At 42.1% G+C, this 21,596-nt stretch overlaps 4 protein-coding genes across 9 annotated transcripts in view; 2 read left to right on the top strand and 2 right to left on the bottom strand.

The window, feature by feature from the left end:
• Nucleotides 1-4,453: 4,453 nt before the first annotated feature.
• Nucleotides 4,454-5,390, top strand: LOC108006834 (transmembrane protein 70 homolog, mitochondrial). The gene is made up of 2 exons (XM_017070382.4): nucleotides 4,454-5,025; nucleotides 5,084-5,390. Exons 1-2 carry the CDS (start codon nucleotides 4,528-4,530, stop codon nucleotides 5,294-5,296), a joined length of 711 nt encoding a protein of 236 aa, XP_016925871.3. The 5' UTR covers nucleotides 4,454-4,527; the 3' UTR covers nucleotides 5,297-5,390.
• Nucleotides 5,285-6,847, bottom strand: LOC108006833 (cyclic GMP-AMP synthase-like receptor). Its single transcript, XM_017070381.4, has 2 exons — nucleotides 5,742-6,847; nucleotides 5,285-5,687 (listed from the first exon to the last, which is right to left on the bottom strand). The coding sequence occupies exons 1-2, from the start codon at nucleotides 6,636-6,638 to the stop codon at nucleotides 5,478-5,480; spliced, it is 1,107 nt and encodes a 368-aa protein (XP_016925870.4). The 5' UTR covers nucleotides 6,639-6,847; the 3' UTR covers nucleotides 5,285-5,477.
• A 38-nt stretch (nucleotides 6,848-6,885) lies between these two features.
• On the top strand, nucleotides 6,886-7,569 carry Urm1 (Ubiquitin-related modifier 1). The gene is made up of 5 exons (XM_017070383.4): nucleotides 6,886-6,990; nucleotides 7,046-7,113; nucleotides 7,177-7,258; nucleotides 7,314-7,362; nucleotides 7,419-7,569. Exons 1-5 carry the CDS (start codon nucleotides 6,950-6,952, stop codon nucleotides 7,485-7,487), a joined length of 309 nt encoding a protein of 102 aa, XP_016925872.1. The 5' UTR covers nucleotides 6,886-6,949; the 3' UTR covers nucleotides 7,488-7,569.
• Nucleotides 7,570-7,799: 230 nt separating this feature from the next.
• The window catches only part of Pura (Puratrophin-1-like), a 55,086-nt gene continuing 41,289 nt past the window's right edge, over nucleotides 7,800-21,596 (bottom strand). For 3 of the 6 annotated variants that reach the window (XM_036816441.3, XM_036816442.3, XM_065864744.2), the window contains 9 exons: nucleotides 11,653-11,778; nucleotides 10,995-11,584; nucleotides 10,778-10,939; nucleotides 9,984-10,716; nucleotides 9,726-9,746; nucleotides 9,449-9,662; nucleotides 9,262-9,378; nucleotides 8,789-9,199; nucleotides 7,800-8,529 (listed from right to left, as the gene is read on the bottom strand). In XM_036816441.3, the coding sequence (XP_036672336.3) occupies nucleotides 8,333-8,529; nucleotides 8,789-9,199; nucleotides 9,262-9,378; nucleotides 9,449-9,662; nucleotides 9,726-9,746; nucleotides 9,984-10,716; nucleotides 10,778-10,939; nucleotides 10,995-11,584; nucleotides 11,653-11,778 (2,571 nt within the window). In that variant the 3' untranslated portion in view covers nucleotides 7,800-8,332. Of the gene's footprint in view, nucleotides 8,530-8,788; nucleotides 9,200-9,261; nucleotides 9,379-9,448; nucleotides 9,663-9,725; nucleotides 9,747-9,983; nucleotides 10,717-10,777; nucleotides 10,940-10,994; nucleotides 11,585-11,652; nucleotides 11,779-14,143; nucleotides 14,283-21,596 lie in introns of those variants that run through there. The other 3 variants (XM_036816443.3, XM_036816444.3, XM_036816445.3) reach the window with 2 other exon arrangements.

Raw genomic sequence — 21,596 nt, 5'->3', positions numbered from 1 at the left:
GTTTGGGTGGTTTGGAGGGTGTCTGGGGGCGGTGGCGTGCAGCAGGCGGAACTGGGCTAATGAAAGGACACTTTAAGGCAGCTGCGCCTCTTACCAATCGATGCTCCTTGTCAGCCATTTAATTTTCATTAGATTAAGGTAAGCATCTGAGTGGGTGGACTGTTGAAGATTGAGGGGGTGTTCTATAAACCGAGAAAAATTTACAGGATCTGCAATGTCAATCAAATTTGTATATTACAAAAAGAACAGAGCTAAAGGAAGATGATTTGAGTATCGGGAACCTTTAAACCTTCGATATATCTAAACAAATAAATTAAAAATAAACAAATTAAACAAAAGTAGTAGTCTAAAATTATGCATTTCATATTTTTCAAGAAGGATACAAAGTATTAAAAATTCGAAATTGTTTTTAGTTTTTAGGATTTTTTTGTATGATGAACTATTAAACATCTAAAGATGTCAGACCCTGTCTCTTAGTTTTTTAAGTCTGTTTTTTGTCAGTGTCCCAATGCAATTGGTATCCAGACGTCTCCCGGCTGGCAATAGCTGCTGTTGCTATTGCTGTTTGCTCTCGTTCTCGTAAATGTAAAAGTTGCAACTTGTAGCCTCAAAATAACCACAAAGTAAACACCAGAGTGGCGCAGTCCGAAGTCGGTGGTCCGTGGTCTGTAGACCCTCGTCCTGCGTCCTTCGTCCAAGGTCCGGAGTTCCTCAGTTCCTGAGTGGCTGATTGGGAGTACGGGAGCTGGGGTGAGGGGTACGTCTATTTGAATAGCTGGCGAAGACATTGCGTGCTCTCGCACACAGTTGCAGCCACGGACAAGGACATTGTACGTGAGAACAGGACACGGCGATGGCGATGGCGATGCGTCGATGTCCTTCGGGCCAGCTCAACCGAACCGAACGGAGCTGGCCAAAATAAATAAGTGTGTAATTTAATATTTAAGGCTTTGTCAGTAATTATTTCAGCGCAGATGGCGCAACTTTTCCTTTGTCGTTGTCAGGGAAATGCCAGAGGGTCCTTGGGATGGGAAAAGAAATGGGGGTGGGGATAAGAACACTCCCGATCGGATGCACTCCTCCTGCTGCACCACTCATAACTCAGAGATCGCAGGCCCTCCTGCTAAATTGACCCACTTGCTTCACATTAGTCTTTATTAAATGCGCAAAATTACGAGTTCACAAGCGTATAAATTATAAACCAATTTAATAACCAGCCAGGCACAAAATGTGCTCGAAATGAACTACCAATTTGCGGAGAACAACGGAACGAAACATAATAATGGCTCCGGGTGAGCGTGAACATGAGTTACGGGTACCCCGAACGGGTTCCATGGGTGAATTGGGGGTACTTGGCATTAGATGGCCTGGTGCGAGAATGGGTTTCCCGGGGGGAACACCTGTGCGAGCCATTGAGTTTTACCCACTCTTTTATTCACCGATATGTATGAATTCCCTGAACTTTTCACTCTGAATATGCGCATAGTTTAAGCTTGTAATTATTCCAACATTTAGTTTAACATTAAGCCACGCCCTCGCCGCCCACACTACCGCCCTTGGTATTGCCATGGAAATGGTGTGCATTTTCCTACCAGGACTCCCGCCCCCTGGAAAAACTCGAGTTCGCTGCATGCGCGTGTTAAAGTGAATTTGAAATGATTTATTGCACATCTAACCAGACCACTGATACTACAAATTCTACAATTACAGGGCACGACCCTCGCATCCCCCCTCCATTCGCCCCATTTTCCCTGACCTTACTTCTCCCTCCATTTTTCTCAGACGATTTTCCGGCTTTTTCTTCTGGTCTCGTTAGCATGTTAATTTTAAAGCAAGCGTGTCCTAATTGCATTTTAGCTGCAAAAATGAGTCCAAGTTTTTTCTCTCGGGTTCGAAACATTAAGTCTATATTATTATATTATTAGAGGTACCTATATTAACTTGTTATCAGTATATTGCACTGGTTTTAATTCGCCCTCCAGGTCAAGCTGAAGAAAATGGTCGCAAATTTGTTAAAACCACTCTTAGTTTTTCGTTATGTCCTTGTAAAATTAGATTTAAAACAATTTTAAGTAATACTTAAATTTGTTTTGGTTCCTTTTTGTTTTTAATATTTAATTTTATGAAAATGTTGATGGATATTTTTTCAAAAATTAACTACATAATACTTGTATAAGTCAGTTTCCAACTTATAAAGGGGTAAGGATATACCACTCAATTACGGTGAAGGACTATGTCCAACTTATACAGGTTTCTGTATGTCACTCAAATACGGCGAGGCAGTATTTCCAACTTATACAGGGGTATTGAGTTTAATTTCAAGTAAAAGTAGAAAGTGGAACTTGTCGGGGCTGTGAGGGTGAATCAAACCTAAATAAAATCCTCATCCAAACCTGGTTTGAATCCTTTTCAAACCCGCAACTCCAACTTAATACGCGGTTGGGCGTCGAACTTTGCCAAAATGAGCTTCGAACTTTGCAGAAATGAGTGCAACATTTTAAAAAGAGGGGTGTTCGAGTGATATTTTTGAGCGGTTTGTAAGAGGTTCACGATAATTATTAATTATGTTGCATAATTTGATAAATTAATAAGGTCATTAAAACAAAAAGGCCGCCACGCGGGGTGACCAAAAAGGTAAATTAAACAAATTAAGCAAATTGCCAGCTGCAATCGAAAATCACATCGATCAGGCAGCAGGAACTCGATGGTAAGGTGGCATATTTATGGACCAGATAGACCCGATTGGTGGGGTGGCCAGAGTGGGCGGACTCGGGGGATGGAGGCGTAAAAAAGGTCGCCACCAAAGCATAAAAATAAATTGATATCACAGCGAATTTGAATGAGCAATATGGTCTTCCTGCTATTTTTCCTGCCCTGCCACTCGTTCATATATCAGCGCTGCTTTTTTGCCATGAATTATTTTGTCCGCTGCATGTGAAATTTTTGCCAAACAATTGCAAAGCAGCAATGCACTTAGCAAAATTAACATACAAATAAAATTGTCAATTAAAATTATTTTAAAGGGACATGGCAGTTTATATGTCAAATATGTATATAGTTCATTACCAAACATGTTTTTAAAGACTTCACTCCAAATACTTGGCATAACTCAGTGGCCTGAATTTTTTCGGTGCAACCATAGTCGTGGAATGAATATGATGCATGAAATAACAATAATGAAATGACAACAAAAGGCACGGATAACAAAAGGATTGCAGGATTCAGGGATGATGGATAGAGAGGGAGATACGGAGCCACATGACTGGGGCAATTCAAAATCAAATGTGATTTTTGGTCACTTTGAAAATTGTTGATTAGTGACGCCTGAATGCAGCCCAATGAAACCGGAGGCCGCTGCATTAAAGCAATTTCAAGATCTCCGCCCGCCTGTCACTCAACTGCCGGACTCCAAAGGGGAGTCCTTGGGAAGTGGGCGATGGGAATGGGTTTCAGAGGGTATGGGTTGGCCAACTGGACATGGTTCTGAAAGTGCAGCTCAGTCGGGCGTGCACTTGGCACACTAGTCCAACAATTGATGGGGCTAAAAAATAAAATACAACCATGGCGGAGAGCTCTGTGTGTAACCATAACCTCGGCGTGTGTGCCATTCCATTTAAACAATTAAAGCAACATAAATTAAAAATGTGGTCAGGCGCCGGTCACCGCCAACAGCGACAAATTGCATGTAGCAGTGGTAACTAGAGCCCCAGCTGCCACGCCCCCGCATCAGTTGCCATTAATTCGAGCATATTAATTCGATTCCACATGCCAGTTTTCTGTGTGTTTTTGGTTTTCGGATAACACCGCAAACGGGCGTGGCCCCGCCCCGCTCATTGTTAATCAATTACAATCTCCAGTACGCACTCGACCTTTGCCAAAGTATTAGCTCTATTGTTGGGATATCGTTGGTAAAAAAGGAACCCAGGCACAAAAGCTTTAAAATGGGTCACCGATTTAATGTGTTTTAGAAACGTGTCAACCGAGTAAAGATACCATTATCAGTGGTATTACAAAACCCTCTTCAGTTCTAAAACTTACTGACTTGTTGTAATCACCCATTTGGTTTTTCTTGCTTGTCGGGTCTTTATCTAGATTTTATTACATATATGTATACTAATTTATAATATTTTTTTAAATTATATATTTTTGTTTTCCAGTGGTTTATGCAACCGATGTACTAAGTTTATATACTTACACGTTGAGTACTGCTGTTGTATTAACAGACTTCCATAAGATAAACGAAAGTAAATCAATGAACAACAAGAAAAACTTGCTATTAACTGCCACATAAAAATATGTGGTACATCATAGAACCACAGCACCTTGTAGTTTTTTTCGCATTTAAATTTCCGTTACGAGAACAATGTGACCGACCTAACCCTCTTTGGTATTTAACTTTAGCTGGTATATTTTAAAAGAGTTCTCACTCGTGCTTGGGATTTTTTAGTGCATTACCCACAGCAGCTCGTGTTATTCAACGTTCAAAAAAACATCTGTTTATTTCAATTAAAACTAGAAAAATACATCATGTTAAGTTTACGAGCAGCGCTACCAAGAGGGAGGCAATTTGCCATAGCCCTGGGAAATGCCCCTCGTCAGATTTCCCTCCAACAGAACTGCAGATGCATCGCCGGCTTCAGTTTAGCAAAACCCCTGCAATTGCAATCACAAAAACTCGAGCAATACAGGTGCCTTTCGGTGAAGTCAACGAAAACGGATTCCGAGGATGGACTGCAGCGGATTTACTATGGAACTCTGGCTCCCCGGATGAAGGTGGTCAAGTTCTTTTCGCTCAGCACCAGCCTAGCCGGCTTGGCCGCCCAGCCAATTCTCCTCGAACAGGGAATGAAAATAGGAGGAACTGGAATGGGCATATTCCTCTGCACCATCGGTGGGTTCTTCACCTTTGTCACCCCACTGCTGCTGCACTTCATCACCAAGAAATACGTGACGGAACTGCATTATAATCCCCAAACGGAGGAGTACACAGCCACCACAATATCCCTACTTCTGCAGAAGATCAAGGTGGGTACATGGGTGGTAATGGCTAACATCTCCAGCTAATATGGCATTTCTTCTCCAGACGAAATTCCGACCCAACGATGTGGTTGTTCCAGAGGTTCCCGGCATGTTCACCTCTTTTCTGGTCAACAAACGACCCCTTTTCGTGGACCCCGCCCTTTTTGACGATCCCGAGCACTATGTTAAAATCATGGGCTACGACAAACCCATTGATTTCAAATTGGATCTGAGCTCACTCCCCGAAAAGCAGACAAAAGCAAAGGAACAGCAATAAAGAAGATTTACTGACACTTAAACCCTTAAAGGAAAACTCTTGTACATAGAAAAAGTTAAATATAAAAGGCTTCTGAGAGCTAGAGTTGAAAGAATTCGATGATAACTTTAGAACAACATTTGAAATATCTTCTGGTTTCTTAGCAAACAAACTGGATATGGCGATATAACAAATTTTGTCATCAGTACTGCATTCCAAAAATGAACTGCATATCATCTGGACTCATGCATTTCCTATCCCGACACTTGATGAGTCGTTTTACGATTCGGTATAGTTTTCGAACATAATCCCTTCTTTGTTCCACGCCAATGTGCTCCAAAACGCTAGCATCCGGCACCAAGTAAAACGGAAGAAATCCCCTCCGAAGAAACTTTGCCATAAGGAGAATCGCCTGATTTGAAAGCATAATTATGAAAGTTTAACTCTAGTAGTCAATAACACTTACTCGAATTAGAACTAGTCCTGGCGCTTTGTTATATCTTATCATTCTTTTTTTGGTCGCGTTCAAGAAGAGACTCTTGATTGTGTAACTGAAGATCATGGGCATATCATTGGCATCCCGTAAAGCTTTCATTAGCCGCAATCCGTCCTTGAGGTTCTGCTTCTTGCTCAGGACCATTCGCTCCCAGTGAGGAGCACAGACGATGAAAGAAAGAGGATCATCCGGAACATTGGGAGTTCGGATTTTACAGGGCACGGCGTACCAGTTGCGATCCTCATTCGGGTGTTGGGGAAAAACACGGAGCCACTCCGATGCCAAAAATTTAAAAGCTGGCACAAAGTCGAAGCAGATCTTCCGACTTGGATTGGATAAGCATACAGCCTTAATGGTGTGGGCTACATGCCCTCCGCTTATGTGTTTCAGCTCGTAGGTTCGCCCGCCTTCGCAGTGTATGTACTTTATTTCTGGAATTACTTCGCTGACGTTGTCGCGGAACCAGGCCTGAATCTTTCGACGGCTTATATAGTAATCTTGTCCTTGATGATTTGCCAAGTGATAAGGAATATTATCCCCTTTGACCCGCAATAACACATAGTTGGGTTGGCCGATCAGCGGCACTGGCTCTACTTTACATGGCAACTGGATAGTCGTCAGCATATCGAACTCATCAGGCAGATTGATCTTGACATTATCCAGATTACTGCCCGTCAAGGACAGTCCACGGAAGGCCGAGGCGAAGAAAGGATCTCTGCGGGAAATCGCCCGGATGAACTCATTTTCGATTTGCTGGGCATCTTCCTTGAAAGTTTGTCGGTCCTCGGCATCAATGGAGATCATATCGAGCACAAATTCTATGCCCGCACCGAAGGAAAGAGGTTTTTCTTTGGAACTTTCCATCATTTTTTACTTTTGGTATAATGAGAAGTACGTTTAAGGATGATGAATTAAGTTGTTGATACAAGTTTAAATACTTTTTAAGACACAACAAAAAGAAGAACTACGTTTATTTATTATTTTAAAGCGGGCCGTTATCTTTCTGTTTCAAATGTTACAGGTAAATTCCCCGAAAATCCTTTGTACTTCATTGGAAGTTCTGAGCTTGTAGTTGCCGGACTGCTTGGAGTTTTCGGATTTTCCATTTGGTATTATTTGTGGAGCAGTGTTTTTCGGGTGGTTCACAAGCGGTCATACTTTTATTTACATCCAAACATATGATGGGCACGCCGGAATTAAAAATAATATTGGAATTTGGGTAAGGAAATACCTATTTGTATTTAAATTTAAACCTATATGAGTTTATTTAATAGCGCTGGAGCGGAGCTACTTTTTGGTAACATCAAACGACGTCAACTGGCCTTAGATGGTAATCAAAAATGTAAGTTCTCAAATCGTTCTTGGAAATTTTAAAAACTTTTAATTTAATTATATATTTTTTAAGGGACCATTGCCAACCTGCTGAAGTGGATGCATGCCAATATTTTAACAGAACGACCAGAACTCTTTCTTCAAGGAGACACCGTGTAAGTTTAAAATCTTTACCGTTTACCATTACTTGTTCATATTTGTTCCTTGCAGACGACCTGGAATTTTGGTTCTGATAAATGACACAGACTGGGAACTCCTGGTGAGTTAAAATAAGGATATCTAATGATCATTAATGATATATAAATACATTTCCAGGGTGAACTGGACTACGAGCTGCAGCCGAATGACAATGTGCTCTTCATATCCACTCTACACGGCGGTTAATGAAGCTCCCCAAAGTTAGTTAGTCCTAAGAGAAAAGTTATTTTTATACGATCCATTAAATGGCAAACGAAAAAAGCAAAAACAGTTTTCGGCTGAATCAGAATTACGTCCCTTTACCGAATCGGCAAAGGCCCACACGATGGTTCGGGTAGTAAGGTTTTCATCATATCATTCAGAGATTGTAAGACAGCGAGATTCCACTATTTATACGAACACATCGACGAAAAAGCACTTGGGAATCGTAAGGAGGCTATAAATAGAACACATCGACTCTCTTTTGGCGGGTTATTTGAATTTAATTGAGAACGATCGTTTTACATTGAAGCAACATTTATTGATTTTAAATTTTCGCTTATACTTATTTATCGATTTAATATAATGTATAGATATATTTTTTATGTTCGTTTACGATTATTCTAGATGTAGGCACTTAGGTTACATATCAACTAACTGTACGTAATGAACTTCGATTCAGATATGTTGGGCATCGGCCACGCCCCTTTCCGGGTGGTGCTCATGGCTCCCATCGATCTGTGTGTGTGTGTGGTGCGGATCTTTCGATTGGGTGGACTAAGAACTATATGTGAAATATGCTTCGACATTGACACGCTGAATTCAATAATTTCAATTGAGTTTCCGAAAAACAAACGAGGCCAAACCAAAAGCAGCGACTATGACAAATTAACGAGAACTAAAAATGTAATAAATAATAAATAACAAAAATAATGAATTAAAATTAGGGATCGAACGTAATGATATAATATGGATCCGATGAAACCGTTCTGCTAAAGCTATAAATGGGGATTCCTACATATATATATCTAGATTCGATGCTCCAGGAGCTCCTATTTGCCGCTGTCCGGACTTGCGGACTCCGCCGCATGGGCGTAGGATCGGTATCGCCGCAGGATCACCGTGGAGGCGCTGGTCGTCGAAGCTCCGGATGCCGTAGTCGTCGATGTGGACCAACTGCTCCGGCTGCTCTCCGCCGCCGACTGCTCCTGATCCGGGGTTACGCACATGTCGGAGACAATGCCGCTCTCTGAATGGGCGATATTTACACATATTGGACATATTATATTTCGGATGAGAACAGGACACTAAAGCGGCAACAACAACATAGAACATAGAACAACAAACATGCAGCACTCGACAGGCACGGATTACGGGTTAGGTTTTGGTGTTGGACTTGGTGGGGATTATATACAGTAATACTGGGGGGTTCTGCGAGATTATGTACAGGGATCAACTACTAGCTACGGGGTGCGTCTAGAAGAAGTAGCACAGTTCAAGCTCTATACCCATGGACAGCTGGCTGACAATGGTTGTCGATCGTTTGTGGTGTCGTTTGCTGCTCCCGAGTCCGTTTCCGCTTCCGCTGACGTTTCCGGAAGTGCTGCCTCCCTCGGCAGCGGTTTCCGTCCCCTTGATTCCTCCTCCGCTCTGGGATTTGCCCAATTTCAGGGCCTGTGTTTCGTTGATCAGCTCCAGGGTGGCACTGCAGTTGGTGGAACTGGTGCTATGTGGTCCGGGCAACTTGCCAAAGTGCAGGCTATGCCTGCCACCGCCATCATGGTGACCCGACGAGGAACCTCCGCTGATGGAGGAGCCACTGGTGGTACTGGTGCCGCTGGACAAGGAGCTCTCCGAGATCAGCGAGTTGGGCCGCCGCATGCTGCCCTTGCCTGGCTCTGAGTGACGCAGCTTGGGAGCTATAGGTGGGATTACGATGGAGTTTTTGACCAGGAACTACAAGTTGTTTAGCCAAACTTACTCTTGTTCAGCTGTGCCAGTGGAATCGAGCGATCGCTGATCTGGTTGTTGCTCGGTCGAATATCCAGACAGGGTTTACTGCCAATGCCCATAGAGGACATCTCCGCCAGACGAACTTCTGCAAAGGGAAAGGTATTTGTAATGAACATCATCTTTTACACTAAGATATCCAGTTCAGCCCCACAAACCTCGGTTTCGTTTCGCCTGCTTCCAGAGCAGCTTGGAGATCTCCTCGGTCCAGGCATTTTTAATATCCTCCGACATGCACTGCAGCATCCACGTGTCATCAGGTTTTCTTTTCCGGAACCAAATCTCGAACTTGGTGGCCGAATCGCCCGTGTGCGCTGTGAGGCCAATGTCTGAAGTTTTTATGCTGTTCTTGTAGATGTAGATATCCAGATTCTGTTGGGTATTTGAGGAAGTTGATTAATAGTTCTTAACTTTTGTGAAAATTTTACGTGGTACCTTAAGTCTTTCAAATGCTGCCTTTTGACGCATAAAAATAATAAAAATATTAACTATTATTTTATTATATGCTATGATACTTAAAATATAGTCTTTCGGCTTTCAAAAAGTAAATAAGTAATTTAAATGGTTTGAAGAAAGGAGTTAAGAAAAATATTTTTGAATACGGTATATGACCAATAAATGCTTTTTATATTCATAGCCTTATACCTAACATTCTTCCAAAGTTAACTTAGCATTTTCCTATTTCATTCCTACCTTGTGATCTGGAAAACGACGAGCCTTGCTGAAGAGCACCAGTTCTTCGAAGAGGAACACCTGTCGCAGTGTCTTCTTGCCACCGCGTCCCTGCCAGACGAGGAACTCATTTTGGCGCAGGAGTCGTCCCTGCTCCTTGACATTAACATCGCAGTCGCGCAGGGAGTCCATGGCCAGCAAGTCATTTCCATGGCGCAGCTGGAACTTGACCATCTCCTCCGCTCGCTGCAGTTCCTCCACATCGGCCGCGATTTCTTGAAGTGCAGCTCCCTCGACTCCCTTGCAGGCCTTGACCAACTGCTGCAGGAGCAGGGCGTATTTTCCCATCCTCTGCACTGGTTTCAGAAGATATGAGGCCAGATCCAATTTATCCTGGAGTTGCATTTGCTTCGGCTTAAAGAAAGAGCTGCCATATTCGCTGAGCAAAGTATCACTCTTGGGTTTGTTCTTATTGTAGAGCGCATATAGGTAGAATTTGGACTCCATTTCCAGGAAGGCAGCTCCCACTTTGAGGGGATTCCGCTCGTAGCGCTCCAGTTCGCCTAGAAAGTGCGAGTTATGGAACTCGAAGATCTTCTCGATGTTGCCGAAGATCACATTCCGTTGGCCCCTCAAAGGCTGTGGGATATCCTCGCGCAGCAGTTCGTCTATGTAGTTCTCGATCACGTAGTACAGGGAGCGCACATAGTCGCGTTCGGTACCAATCATCTCGCGCATGATCAATAGAAGCGTTCTGGGGGGGATTAGTATCATTTAGAAGGGAGTTTCTTTTCAGTACTGGCTATATAACTCACTTTTGTATCTTGGGATCCAGGCAGCTGAGTTCCTCCAGCTTGGGCAGCTCCAGACTGGAGCCATGGCACTGCAGATGGGCATTCGCCTCCATGGGCGAGTGCATGTCCATGTACCTCTTCGAGGGTCGATCGAAGCACTCGTCCTCGAGCAGCTCGTCGTGACTGAAAGGGATTGGGATTAGCTACTGTAAACTACATTTGATTCCCAGTTACCAACCTCTTTTCGTTGAGGCTTTGGCAGGAGCAGATTCTGGCCAGCTTGGGGTTGCGTTCGCAGTTATCGCAAACGCCCACTCCGGAGTCGGCGATCTTCGACTGCTGCTCCTCTCCGTCGCCACCGTCACAGTCGTGATCCTGCTCCTCCTCCTCCTCCATCTGGTCCATGTCCTCCAGGTTGCGACTTTCCCGCCAGCAACTGCAACTGCTGCTCGAAGGACCGCCCTCGAAGGAGCTGCCACTGGCCGAACTGCAGCGATAGCTCACCCTCTTCCCGGAGGTTGGAGCAGGAGTGCTACTGGCCACCGGGAGCGAGTGGCTCTTCCTCATCGACGGCCAGCCGTGCTTTTCCAGCAACGAGGTGGCGCCCAGTTGCTCCGCCAGGCGCTGCAGCTCCTCCCTGGCAGCGGATTCCCGCTGATGTTGGGTGAGCAAGTGCAGCAGGCGGCCGGCAGCCTCGAAACGCTCGTGGGCCACCTCCAGTTTCTGGCCAAATTGATCCAGGGCAGACTTCAGGTTGTTGGCGCTTTCACTTAGGACAGAGACTTTCAATGCAGCGGCATGCAGATCTCGTCCTTTGGCCAAATGTTTCTAGGGTATTAAAAAAAAAGAAAAGTTTAAACGGAAGCTATTGGAACACATTATATTTCCCGACTCACCATCGCTATAAAGTAGTACTTCTCAAACTCCTGCTCCTGGGTCCTCAGCTGTGATTCGTTGTCCCATTGCAACTGGGAAAACTTTTGCAGATTCTCTGCTCCATCGCTGCCCAGCCAAGAGGTGACCTTAAAATGTAGGACACAAAAACAAAAATCAGTGGGAAACCTTCAACTCTCTGAAAACATGCCCACGCGCCAGGCCAAGGTTCCCCATTGCCATGTTCCACTTCATCATCATCGTCTCCTCCCAATTTCCAATTCCCCATTCACAGCGCTGAAAAGTGAAACTCATAGAAATGATCGACGCTCTAATTAGCCTCCACTTTACAAATTAAAATCCAATCGAACACAAATCAAATAAAACGACTCAACTATGGGTGTTTTGTAGGCAGCTGAGCCTCCCAAAGGTATTGGAAACCACAATATAAGCCAACCACACAGGTAGACATGGCATCCAAAAAAAAAAATGGGTAAAAAACAACAGCCACGGGCAATCAACGATCTCACATTGATAATTTTGTGGCTCTAACCAATTTTTAATCACCTGCTGCGTCCAATTGAATTGATACAATCGACGACGCCGCTGATGATGATGATGCTGCTGCTACGGAACCGAGCTAACCAGCTCCCAAACCATCCCATCCCAGAAAGCGCCCATCCACCGACTCCAACTCCAAATTCCCAATTCCCAGGTCGAGACGCGTGCACCGGCGCATTCACTTTCCGTTTTTGGGTTCTGTCTCAGCTTTAGTTGTGCACAGAAAGAAATATGTGCTCATCGTTTTTGGTTAAACACCAATCCAAAATATATTTTTGGAATATTTAGAAATGTATAATAAGAATGTAAGTGGCGCTCTCTGAATAAATGCATAATTAACATAAGAATTAGGATAAAAATGGGTTCATCATTAACATAAGAATTATGATAGGAACCCATTTCACTCCGAAGTCGTATGGAAATTATGTAATTCACATTTGTTATGTTAATCTAAAACTCCTGACATAAACTATTAAGATCCTACTTTTTTGGTGAAATCTTTATTTAGAAATCCACTACCAAATATTTATTTCTTTATGAAAAGTGAAAAATGATCTACTGTTTCTCCGAGTGGTAATCTCTATCTTGCGCGATCTACTATCTCTAAACTCTTTTGGGGCATGTCCACGTCTGCATCCCACCCAATGAATGAAAATAACGTCTCTAGGGGCTGGGGAGTGGGAGTTGGGGAGTTGGGGAGGCTGTCTTATGGGGGGATTTGGGGCAGGGGCTCTAAACAGCTGCTCCAGTTTCACAGTCGCAGCACAATCGGCTGTCAGAGACGCTGACTCTTCATGCTCATCAGATATGGCAGGCACGGGTTTTAGCGGCGTTGTTTATTCGTATATATACATCTAAGCCATGTACAGGGTGAGGCAATCGGCTTGATTTCTTAATTGACTTCGTTCTTTAATTAATCTAATTTTGGAGCAGAGCGCTTTGGCCCATTAGATTGAGCATGGCGGATTGATAATTGGCCTGAGTGGTCCACATACCATCGGTTTTTACGAGTGTCTCAAGAGATACTTTAAAGAATTGATGGTAGCTTTTTAAGAAACTCTTATATGATGAAAATTACAGAAACTGGTAAAAAATATTTTTTATGGTGGTGCCTTAAGTATTAAATAAATTTAATTTTTATGGAATTATTAGTTATTAAATACTTATTAAAATAAAAAAAGAGTTGATTTTGTAGAGAATATAATAGGAACATTGCACCTGAAATACACATATATGGAATTAAAGAACACCTAGTTTAAACAAGAAGAAATCGTTGACTCACATGAAGGTAAAAAGGTTTAGTGAATCACAGTTTTTCCATTGCAAAGCCACCAAAACAAACAAAAGATTATAAACACACTCTTTAAATATTTAATTGCCACAGTAGTGTGTTTATTAGCAGTGAAAACACAGACGAAAAATAATTAAGCCGGACATTGAAATCGGACCTTGAATTTCTCAATTTAGTGGCTCAACTATTTCCAATCACATAAAACAGAACATTGTGCACAGATCGATGATGTCATTTAAGTATGTCAAAACAATTGGATTGGGTCACAAGCACTCATTACGATCGATTTGAATGGGTCACAGATGATGCTCTATCATAATGGATCACACACACTATGCAGAACCGATGACACCCTGTATTCCGAAGATCGACTGAGCCGGCTTGCTGAAATTGTTTACATTGAAAGCGATCGATGGGCGGGGGAAGTTTTGCCTATTTGGCTCTGTGGGGCCGATCGGCAGATTGCTTCTCAACGATTGCCCGCACAGGCTGGCCATAAATTAATTAATTGATTTAGTAAAACCCGGCCCCAAGTGCATTTTCACTGCTAACCGATGGCGATAAGATGTGGGCTGATCACTGAACTGTGAACTATTAATAGCTGACTCGATCGCTGTATCAATTCGCGTACCGACTGCCCGATAAGTCGGCGGCTGACTCACATAGTTGGCCATTTCGGCTGCCAATTTGCCGGCGCTTGGGTCTTCCGATTTTGGCCAGGGAATCATGGCGCGATTATTGGTAACGAAGTCCGCCAAACGCGACAAAAACTGCAGCAACATGCCACAGGCAGCTCAGAATCGCGACTGGATGTGGAAAAGCCGAGGCAACTGCTCCGCGTCGCGTCACCCAGGCCCACGATCTTCTATATAAACACACGTATATACCCAAGTACTCTCGGTTCGGCACATAATGAGCCATTTTCAATTTCATTTCGGTTTTCCGTCCTCGTCGCTGGCAGGCGGCACTCAATGAAATTCAATAAAATCAAAACAATTAGCAGCGTAAACAAAAAAAGGCGAAGAACAAAAAATGGGTTAGACAGGGAGCCCCGGCACCCACGACGAACCGATGACGATGTCGCCAATATCGGCGGAGTGGTTTCTTGCATTTGCTTACACAGAAAGAAGAAATGGATCGATGATTTTATATATACCTATACCCTAAAATAATTTTTTTTGGTTAGGGAAATGGTGTTTCATATTATTTTTGAGATCAGCATTTTGATCTTTAGATTACAATTCTGCATAATATAGTTGAGTCTATCTATCAGAGATTCCTTATATAACTTTTTCATTTAAGTTATAACTTTTTATCTAATTGGAGTTCCATTTTATTTTTAAGCAAATCGTTTAGATCTTTAGATTAAGACTCTGGCATACATGATTAAGCCTATTAGAATTTTATAAAAAATAAAACCTTAACTCTAAGTAATAAAACACCAGCTGAGTTTTTAATGTATAATATTCTTATGGAGGTACGAACACAGAGATCACACGATGGAGATAATACGTTTTTATAAAGTATACGATCCTAAACGACCTTTTCAGCAAAACACGTTAAGAAAACGGCTTTGTTTTTCCAAACAACTTAACCTCGTGTAAACTCTTTCTGAACCTTGACATGACATTGAGAAATAGGTCCCAAGCAGAGATATTTTTAATGATTTAAAAGTTCTTTCAGACTATTTCTTTGCAGTGCATCTAAGTAAATAGGCAAATGTCAACCATCCGCCTGCGACTTCGTCTTCGGTGGCAGAAGTGGCTTCTGCGGCGATAAGAACGCGTCCATCTATGGCGGATGTGGAACTCTCCGCTGATAAGCCACTGCATTCGAGTTGACTGCACTCTGTTCTCGACGGGATGATCTTAGGAGCAGTTGCTGCTGCCGCCTGACATAAAACGCAAATTTAACGTGACAGTTTAACAAGTTGATCGCATGCGCCATAAAACACATGCAACACCTACAACAACAACGGCGGCTAGTTGTGAGCATGCGTGGCTCCCAGTGGTGGCCACTCCCTCCTCCTGCCTCCTGATCCCAGCTCCCAGCTCCCAGCTCCCTGCTCCCTGCTCCTTACTCCCGCTGCTGTCGTGTAATTTACACAAATGTCGCGCATTTATCTCATGGCCATAAACATTTTTTAAGCCACAATATCGAATTTATTTTGACACTTTACAAAGTTGTCGCCAATGTTGCAGTTGTTCTTGCAGTTGTTGTTGCAGCAGCCTATCATAGACAACCAAAAACAACAACTATTGGCATTTGGCTTACCCTTCAATAGGGTAATTCGATTTTCTTGGGGGATTTGGAGTACTCTTTGGATCATTACTCTTTATCATAGCCAACACATGTTGTCGATTCGTTTTAAAGTCGCAAGTTGAGCCTATGTCTATCATCTGAACTTATAGTTTCCTGTGGAAGTTCTCCCTTGGTCATAGTTTCCGCTTTTCAATAGATAATTAGTGTAATCTATATCATATGTTGTCTGTTAAGTTTAATTATTTATGTTGTAATGTATACTTCTGAGATATATATTTAATCGACAAAACAATTTTTAGAAACTAAGGAAGTGAGAAGTTCCCAAAACATTTGTAATTAAAAAATCTATAATCCCTGTAAATAGTGTGATATAGTCATTTCTGGTTTACCTTATACTAACAGTAGGTGTTGATTTCATTTGAAAGAATATTCGGAATTCGGTTTGTCTAGGATTTCATTTAGTTTCCTCAGCTTTTTGCTTGAGTTGGGAGTTCCGACTGGGTTTCTGTGGATTCTGCTTCTATTTCTGGTATTGGGTAATTTATTTGAAGTACCTCTTAAATGATATGCTTTTGCCATTTGGCTGTCTCATTTCTTGTTGGCTAATTTGTTCTCTATGTTCGGCTGTTGTTGATGGTGATGTGCCTCTTTGGTTCCTCAAGCATATCGCAGCCGGCTTATCGCTGGCTTTTAAGTATTTCAGCTCTTGTCTGGCTGTTTTGCATTTGAATTTATGGCAGCACGTTAGAACTTATGGGAGCGATAACTGGCTAGGAGATCAGAGGAATGGCCTTCGGAATGCGAGTGCGCCAAGTGAGACATTAAACATGAAAGCCGACTATTAATGGAGAGGGGAAAACCAATTGGAACTTCAATTTTTCTTGGCACCTAGTTGTACACCCAGAGAAATTCTAACTATTCAAAAATAAGATAAACAAGAAAAGTTACTAAGAAGAATAAAAACTTTTTCTATTTTTAAATAGTAATATTTTTAAAGTCTTCATTAAAAATAGTTCTGATGTAAGATCATTAAAAAAAAGGCTCTAAAATTGGAATGGTGGTCATTATGGTTTTTATAAAGTTTTCAATGTCTAGGCTGACAGTAACCTTTAGAGGATATACGTTAAGAAACAAACCATCTTAATTTCTCTCTCTACCACATTTTCCTACCACTAAACGTGATTTATATGGAATTTTATTGCCCTGCCAACCAAGTCTAAAATCCCTTTAGGCCCACATACCTACTTTCGATACCCCACTGGGCCAGTAAGGGGTTTATGTATGGAAAACTCTTGGCACGCATGGCTGCACTCATTCCCGAAAGTAATAAAGCAATTTCGTTTGACTATTTTACGGCAAAAGGCGATTACAATTTTACTTATTTTTCACTTTCCAAACCAGCCAATGTTAATGCCAAAGCCATAGCCAACCCAGGGGCAATCTACAGTCCGAATCCCATGGCCCAGGTCTCCAGATTGTGCGACACGCACAAAGTCATAAATAGTGGCCACAAAAGGCCAAGACGTTAATGTGGTGACAATATTGCATGCAACCGACTTGGGCACCTTGGTGTTGCTGCTGTGCTGGGGGAAAAGCAGCTTTGCCGCCTGCTTTGGCACAGCAAGTGCATCATACACATATCTTCGGAAAAGAGGGGCGGGACGGGGGCTAGGGGCGTGGCAGCTTATCGCCGATCAGGCGTCGGCGACACTGTCCAACTCCAATTCAAACTCCAGCCCCAACTCTTAACTATAACTCCATTTCAACTGCATTGGGGAGCGGACGTGACGACGCTCAAAAAATGATGACAGCTGTTGATGAAGTTGACGATTTCTAAAAATGCGTGTAAAATTAGTGTTAAAAAACATGTCAAACCCAATGTGACAGTTACGTTTTGACATGACAACAATTACACTTTGTCTGCCCGCCAAGAGCAATTTATATATACATATATATAATGCTGGTTTTGAGACCGAGACCGAGACCGATACCGGGACTCTAAGACCAGGACCCCAACCCGTGTTAATTCAATAACCTGGACATTCTGGCCAAAGCGACGATGGCCATCGGCGATGGCCGGCTTGCTAAGCGTATGATTAACGTCCGTTTTGATGACACAGCCAACATGGAACCATGGAGTCATGGAGGAGGAACGACTTTATACATATATATGCATGTGGAGGAGCCGCAGCTACATCTGCATTGTTTGTTTGCGTGGAACATTTGCATGCAACAATCTCAACCGGTTGGGATTGGCGGCACTTGCGGCAAGCATGTGTTCATTTCGCTGGAGCACTCGTATCTTGGTAGCTTTTCGGTAGAGATGACAGCGGACACGGGTGCTACATATCATCACGCACGAGGAGGTTTTAGGATTCAAGAAAGCCAAGGATCACCGTCTCATAATCGGTTATCTTAATAATTTTTACGCTTTAATAAAGACTGGTATTAAAAATATATGCCCAGAAAATCAAAGAACTATTACTAACTTTTAAATTCGTCGTCTCAGTTATTTGAGAAGAAGCGTTCTTAAATTCAAGAGTAAATTGCTCTCAAGTTTGATTTTCGAGATAAAGCGTTTTGCAATTGAGGTGAACGGAGTCCCGATATTGAGAATTTGTGATTAAATAGATCTAGGCTGACTTTGGAGATCAAGAGAACAGTATTGGGAACTGTTTTTTCTGAGTATTTGATTTCGAAATCCGAAAATATTTTTAAATTAATAAGGTTATAAATTATAAGGTTTATCTGCAGGCAATTAAATTCTTGAAAGGATGAATAATAATCAACTTTAATTGAATTAGCATAAAGCTTTTTTAAAGAGGCCATAACTTTAATGACCATTTGATCTCAACTTCAAATCCTTTTAGGCCCCTTGAGCTTCTTGTTTGTCAAGTTTTTGTGTATGGTCCACTTAGGATTTGTCAATCTGGCCAAGTGCCTAAGAGCTTATTTTCAATTCTCGGTTACTGACTAGCATTTATCCAAATGTCAACGGCTAATCGACAGTTGGCTAAGCAATTGAAAGACAGATAAATGCGTCGCGTGGAAAATGAATAAAACCCGAAATCAAAAACTAATTTTCCGCCGACTAATTGCAATTAAGGGTAATCTTATTTTCCAGTATTGCAACCCGTTTTATTTTTTTTTTCGTTAACCGTTAACCGGTGAGGGAAATTAATGATAGTTTTATGTAATGGGGTCTCTAAAACCAACAAACAGGTGGATGGGTGGAGAAATTCAGAATAACTTGAGTTAATTACGAGATAAACTTTTGTCCATCTCTATTGGGTGGAAAAACGTATTATGCCCGCGAGGGCTAATACATGCGGTTATTATTAATGCCCCTGTGGATGGGATCCCGTGGTTCGAGGTTGCCGGGGTTTCCAGGGGGTTCGCCTGGGCATGTCGACAGTAAATAAGCCTTCATTTTTCATGGCTCTCGCCTGACCGAATTCTATGCAGCCAGTTCTTGGCCAAAAGCAGCTGGCAGTGCGGTTATGCAAGCTGGAGGTAAAAACCAAAACAAAAAAAAAACGGGAGAAAGGAGCTGGGGGTACTGCCACCGCATTCCTGGCCCAAAAGACAGCCGGTCAAATGTCAGGGGCCATAAATAAGCTGGCTTCCGCGACACAGATGCTCCTCTGGGCAGCCTCCGCAGAAGCCAAATTCACATCGAAATCCCAAGTGCTCCTTATGGCCAATGCAATTCAAGGCGCGAAACAATTAAACATAGTTTTCATTGCACAAAGAAGCCGACATTGCGCAAATTAATTTGTGCAAAAACAAAAATAGAGAAATAAATAAAAAAGAGCAATCGTCTCAAAGAAAGCGCGCTAAGCAAATCCAATTTCACCGTCAGCAATGTTTATTTATCTGTCGCCGCAGCTGCATTTACCTCTTTCTCCGGTCAGCGCGGCAAACACCCATCATGGCCATATTTGTGGAGCAATCCACCTTCATCTTGGGGACCCCGATCTCCAATAGACCAAGAGACCGAGCTACCAAAGCCACCGAGCTCCCAGCTAATGCAGCCGATCAACAATTTAGATACAATATCGCATATCGCATCATAATGTCGTCGTCGTCATCCTCTTGGCCAGCAAAATGGCGACACCACAGCAGCAGCAGCAACTGTTGCAACTACGGCAGCAACAGTTGCAGGTACGGCAGCAACATCAAGCACGGCGGCATCTTTTTTCGCACCTTGTTTGAATGCTCGCGCCTAATGGACGACAGCAACATTAGTTTGCCGGCCGGCTGGAGACGCTTTTTGTGGTCCAGTTTCGTGTGTTCGGCTTGTTTTGGCATCGCAGATTAAATATATTTAATTAAAAAGAAACACGATGAATGCGCAATTCATTGACACGGCCAGCGGTGGATACACTATCTGTAGATCTTGGAGATATTTTAGATAGATATGGAGAAACCATCAAGAAGTATGCTAATACTTGCGAAGGGCTGGGAGTGCAAATTTAACACCTTTCCCACGCATCTAAATTCTTTTAAAACCAACCTTCACACACAAATTTCGAGTTTAATTTACAAAAATCGATAGATTTTAGATTAATTTTTATGATCATGAAAAGGAGGTGGAAGAGCCATAAGCCTTAAAGGTTTACACTTTCCTAAAGAACCCATTAAAACATAGGTGAAGAAAGATAGGTCAAAATATCTACATCTAACATGTTGGGTAATTGATTAAAAATCCTTTTTTTTGTTATAGTAAAAATATCAATAAATGAAAATAAACCTACAAGTACTGAACATATCAAATATATATAATATAAAATAGGTTTCAAAGTATTAACCTACAAAAATAAATCGAAATAAGCAACAAAACCATGTGAACATCTTTGTAAGAGCATTTGAAAACTACAGACAAACACTAAAAACAACAACGATCTGCACAAAATTGGTAGCTGTCAACGCCTTTTTAATTGAAAGCGTGTTGGTGTTAAATACTCGTAAGTATCTCTTAGTATGATTTTTGCGCCGATCGCGATATGACAAGCGGGACAACTCCGACGGACGGACGGACTCTCGAGCGGACATAAAGACAGCTGAATGGACAGACGGCTTCGGCTTATCGGTGAACTACTTTTGGAATGGAAATGAATGAAATCAAATCGTATGAATCGAACTGAAATGAGCAGAGTCAACGAATCCAATCGAATGCGAATGCGAATCAATGGGCGCCCCAAGCCGTCGACAAATCGATTGAAAAATCACACACAAAAACAAACAGCGTACCAGAGACCGGGAGGGAAAAATAAAGTTTGCGTTTAATTTCTTTAACCTTGCTTTCACTTTTCTCATTAACTTTTCGTTGGCAATTAAAATTCAATTTTTGCTCAAAAATCAAGTCAGATAAATGGCCGCACATTTCTCAAATCTCAAAACGGAGCGGAGTGCGCGGGAGCGTGTGAAAAAGGCCAAGACGCCACATACGAAACGTTAACAAGGCTCGGCAAATTTTTAAATGCCAATTTCCGCAAATTATTAAATGAAATTGAGGATTCCGCACGGCTATCTATACATCTTTGCTTATGGGGAATTCAATCGGCCGTGGGGCCTTATATGGTGTGTGGTACAGAGAGGAAAATAAGGTATTCATTTATCTCTCCATGGGGTTTTGTTCAATTTTCACTTCATTTCCAGTAATTATTAATAATTCCAGGGGTTTTAGTTATTTCTATTTTTATCTAATTTATTTATTCTATTTTTAGGTCTTAAAAATAAAACTTGCAAAACATTTTAGGGTTTCGATGGTTTTTCAATCCTTTGAATACCCATTTCATCTTTAAAATATATATCTAAATATTTATAAAAATTAAAAGAACATTCCAATGA

Source organism: Drosophila suzukii, chromosome 3 (assembly GCF_043229965.1).
Source record: "Drosophila suzukii chromosome 3, CBGP_Dsuzu_IsoJpt1.0, whole genome shotgun sequence".
Taxonomy (NCBI): domain Eukaryota; kingdom Metazoa; phylum Arthropoda; class Insecta; order Diptera; family Drosophilidae; genus Drosophila; species Drosophila suzukii.
This window is presented reverse-complemented; position numbering and strand designations above follow the sequence as displayed.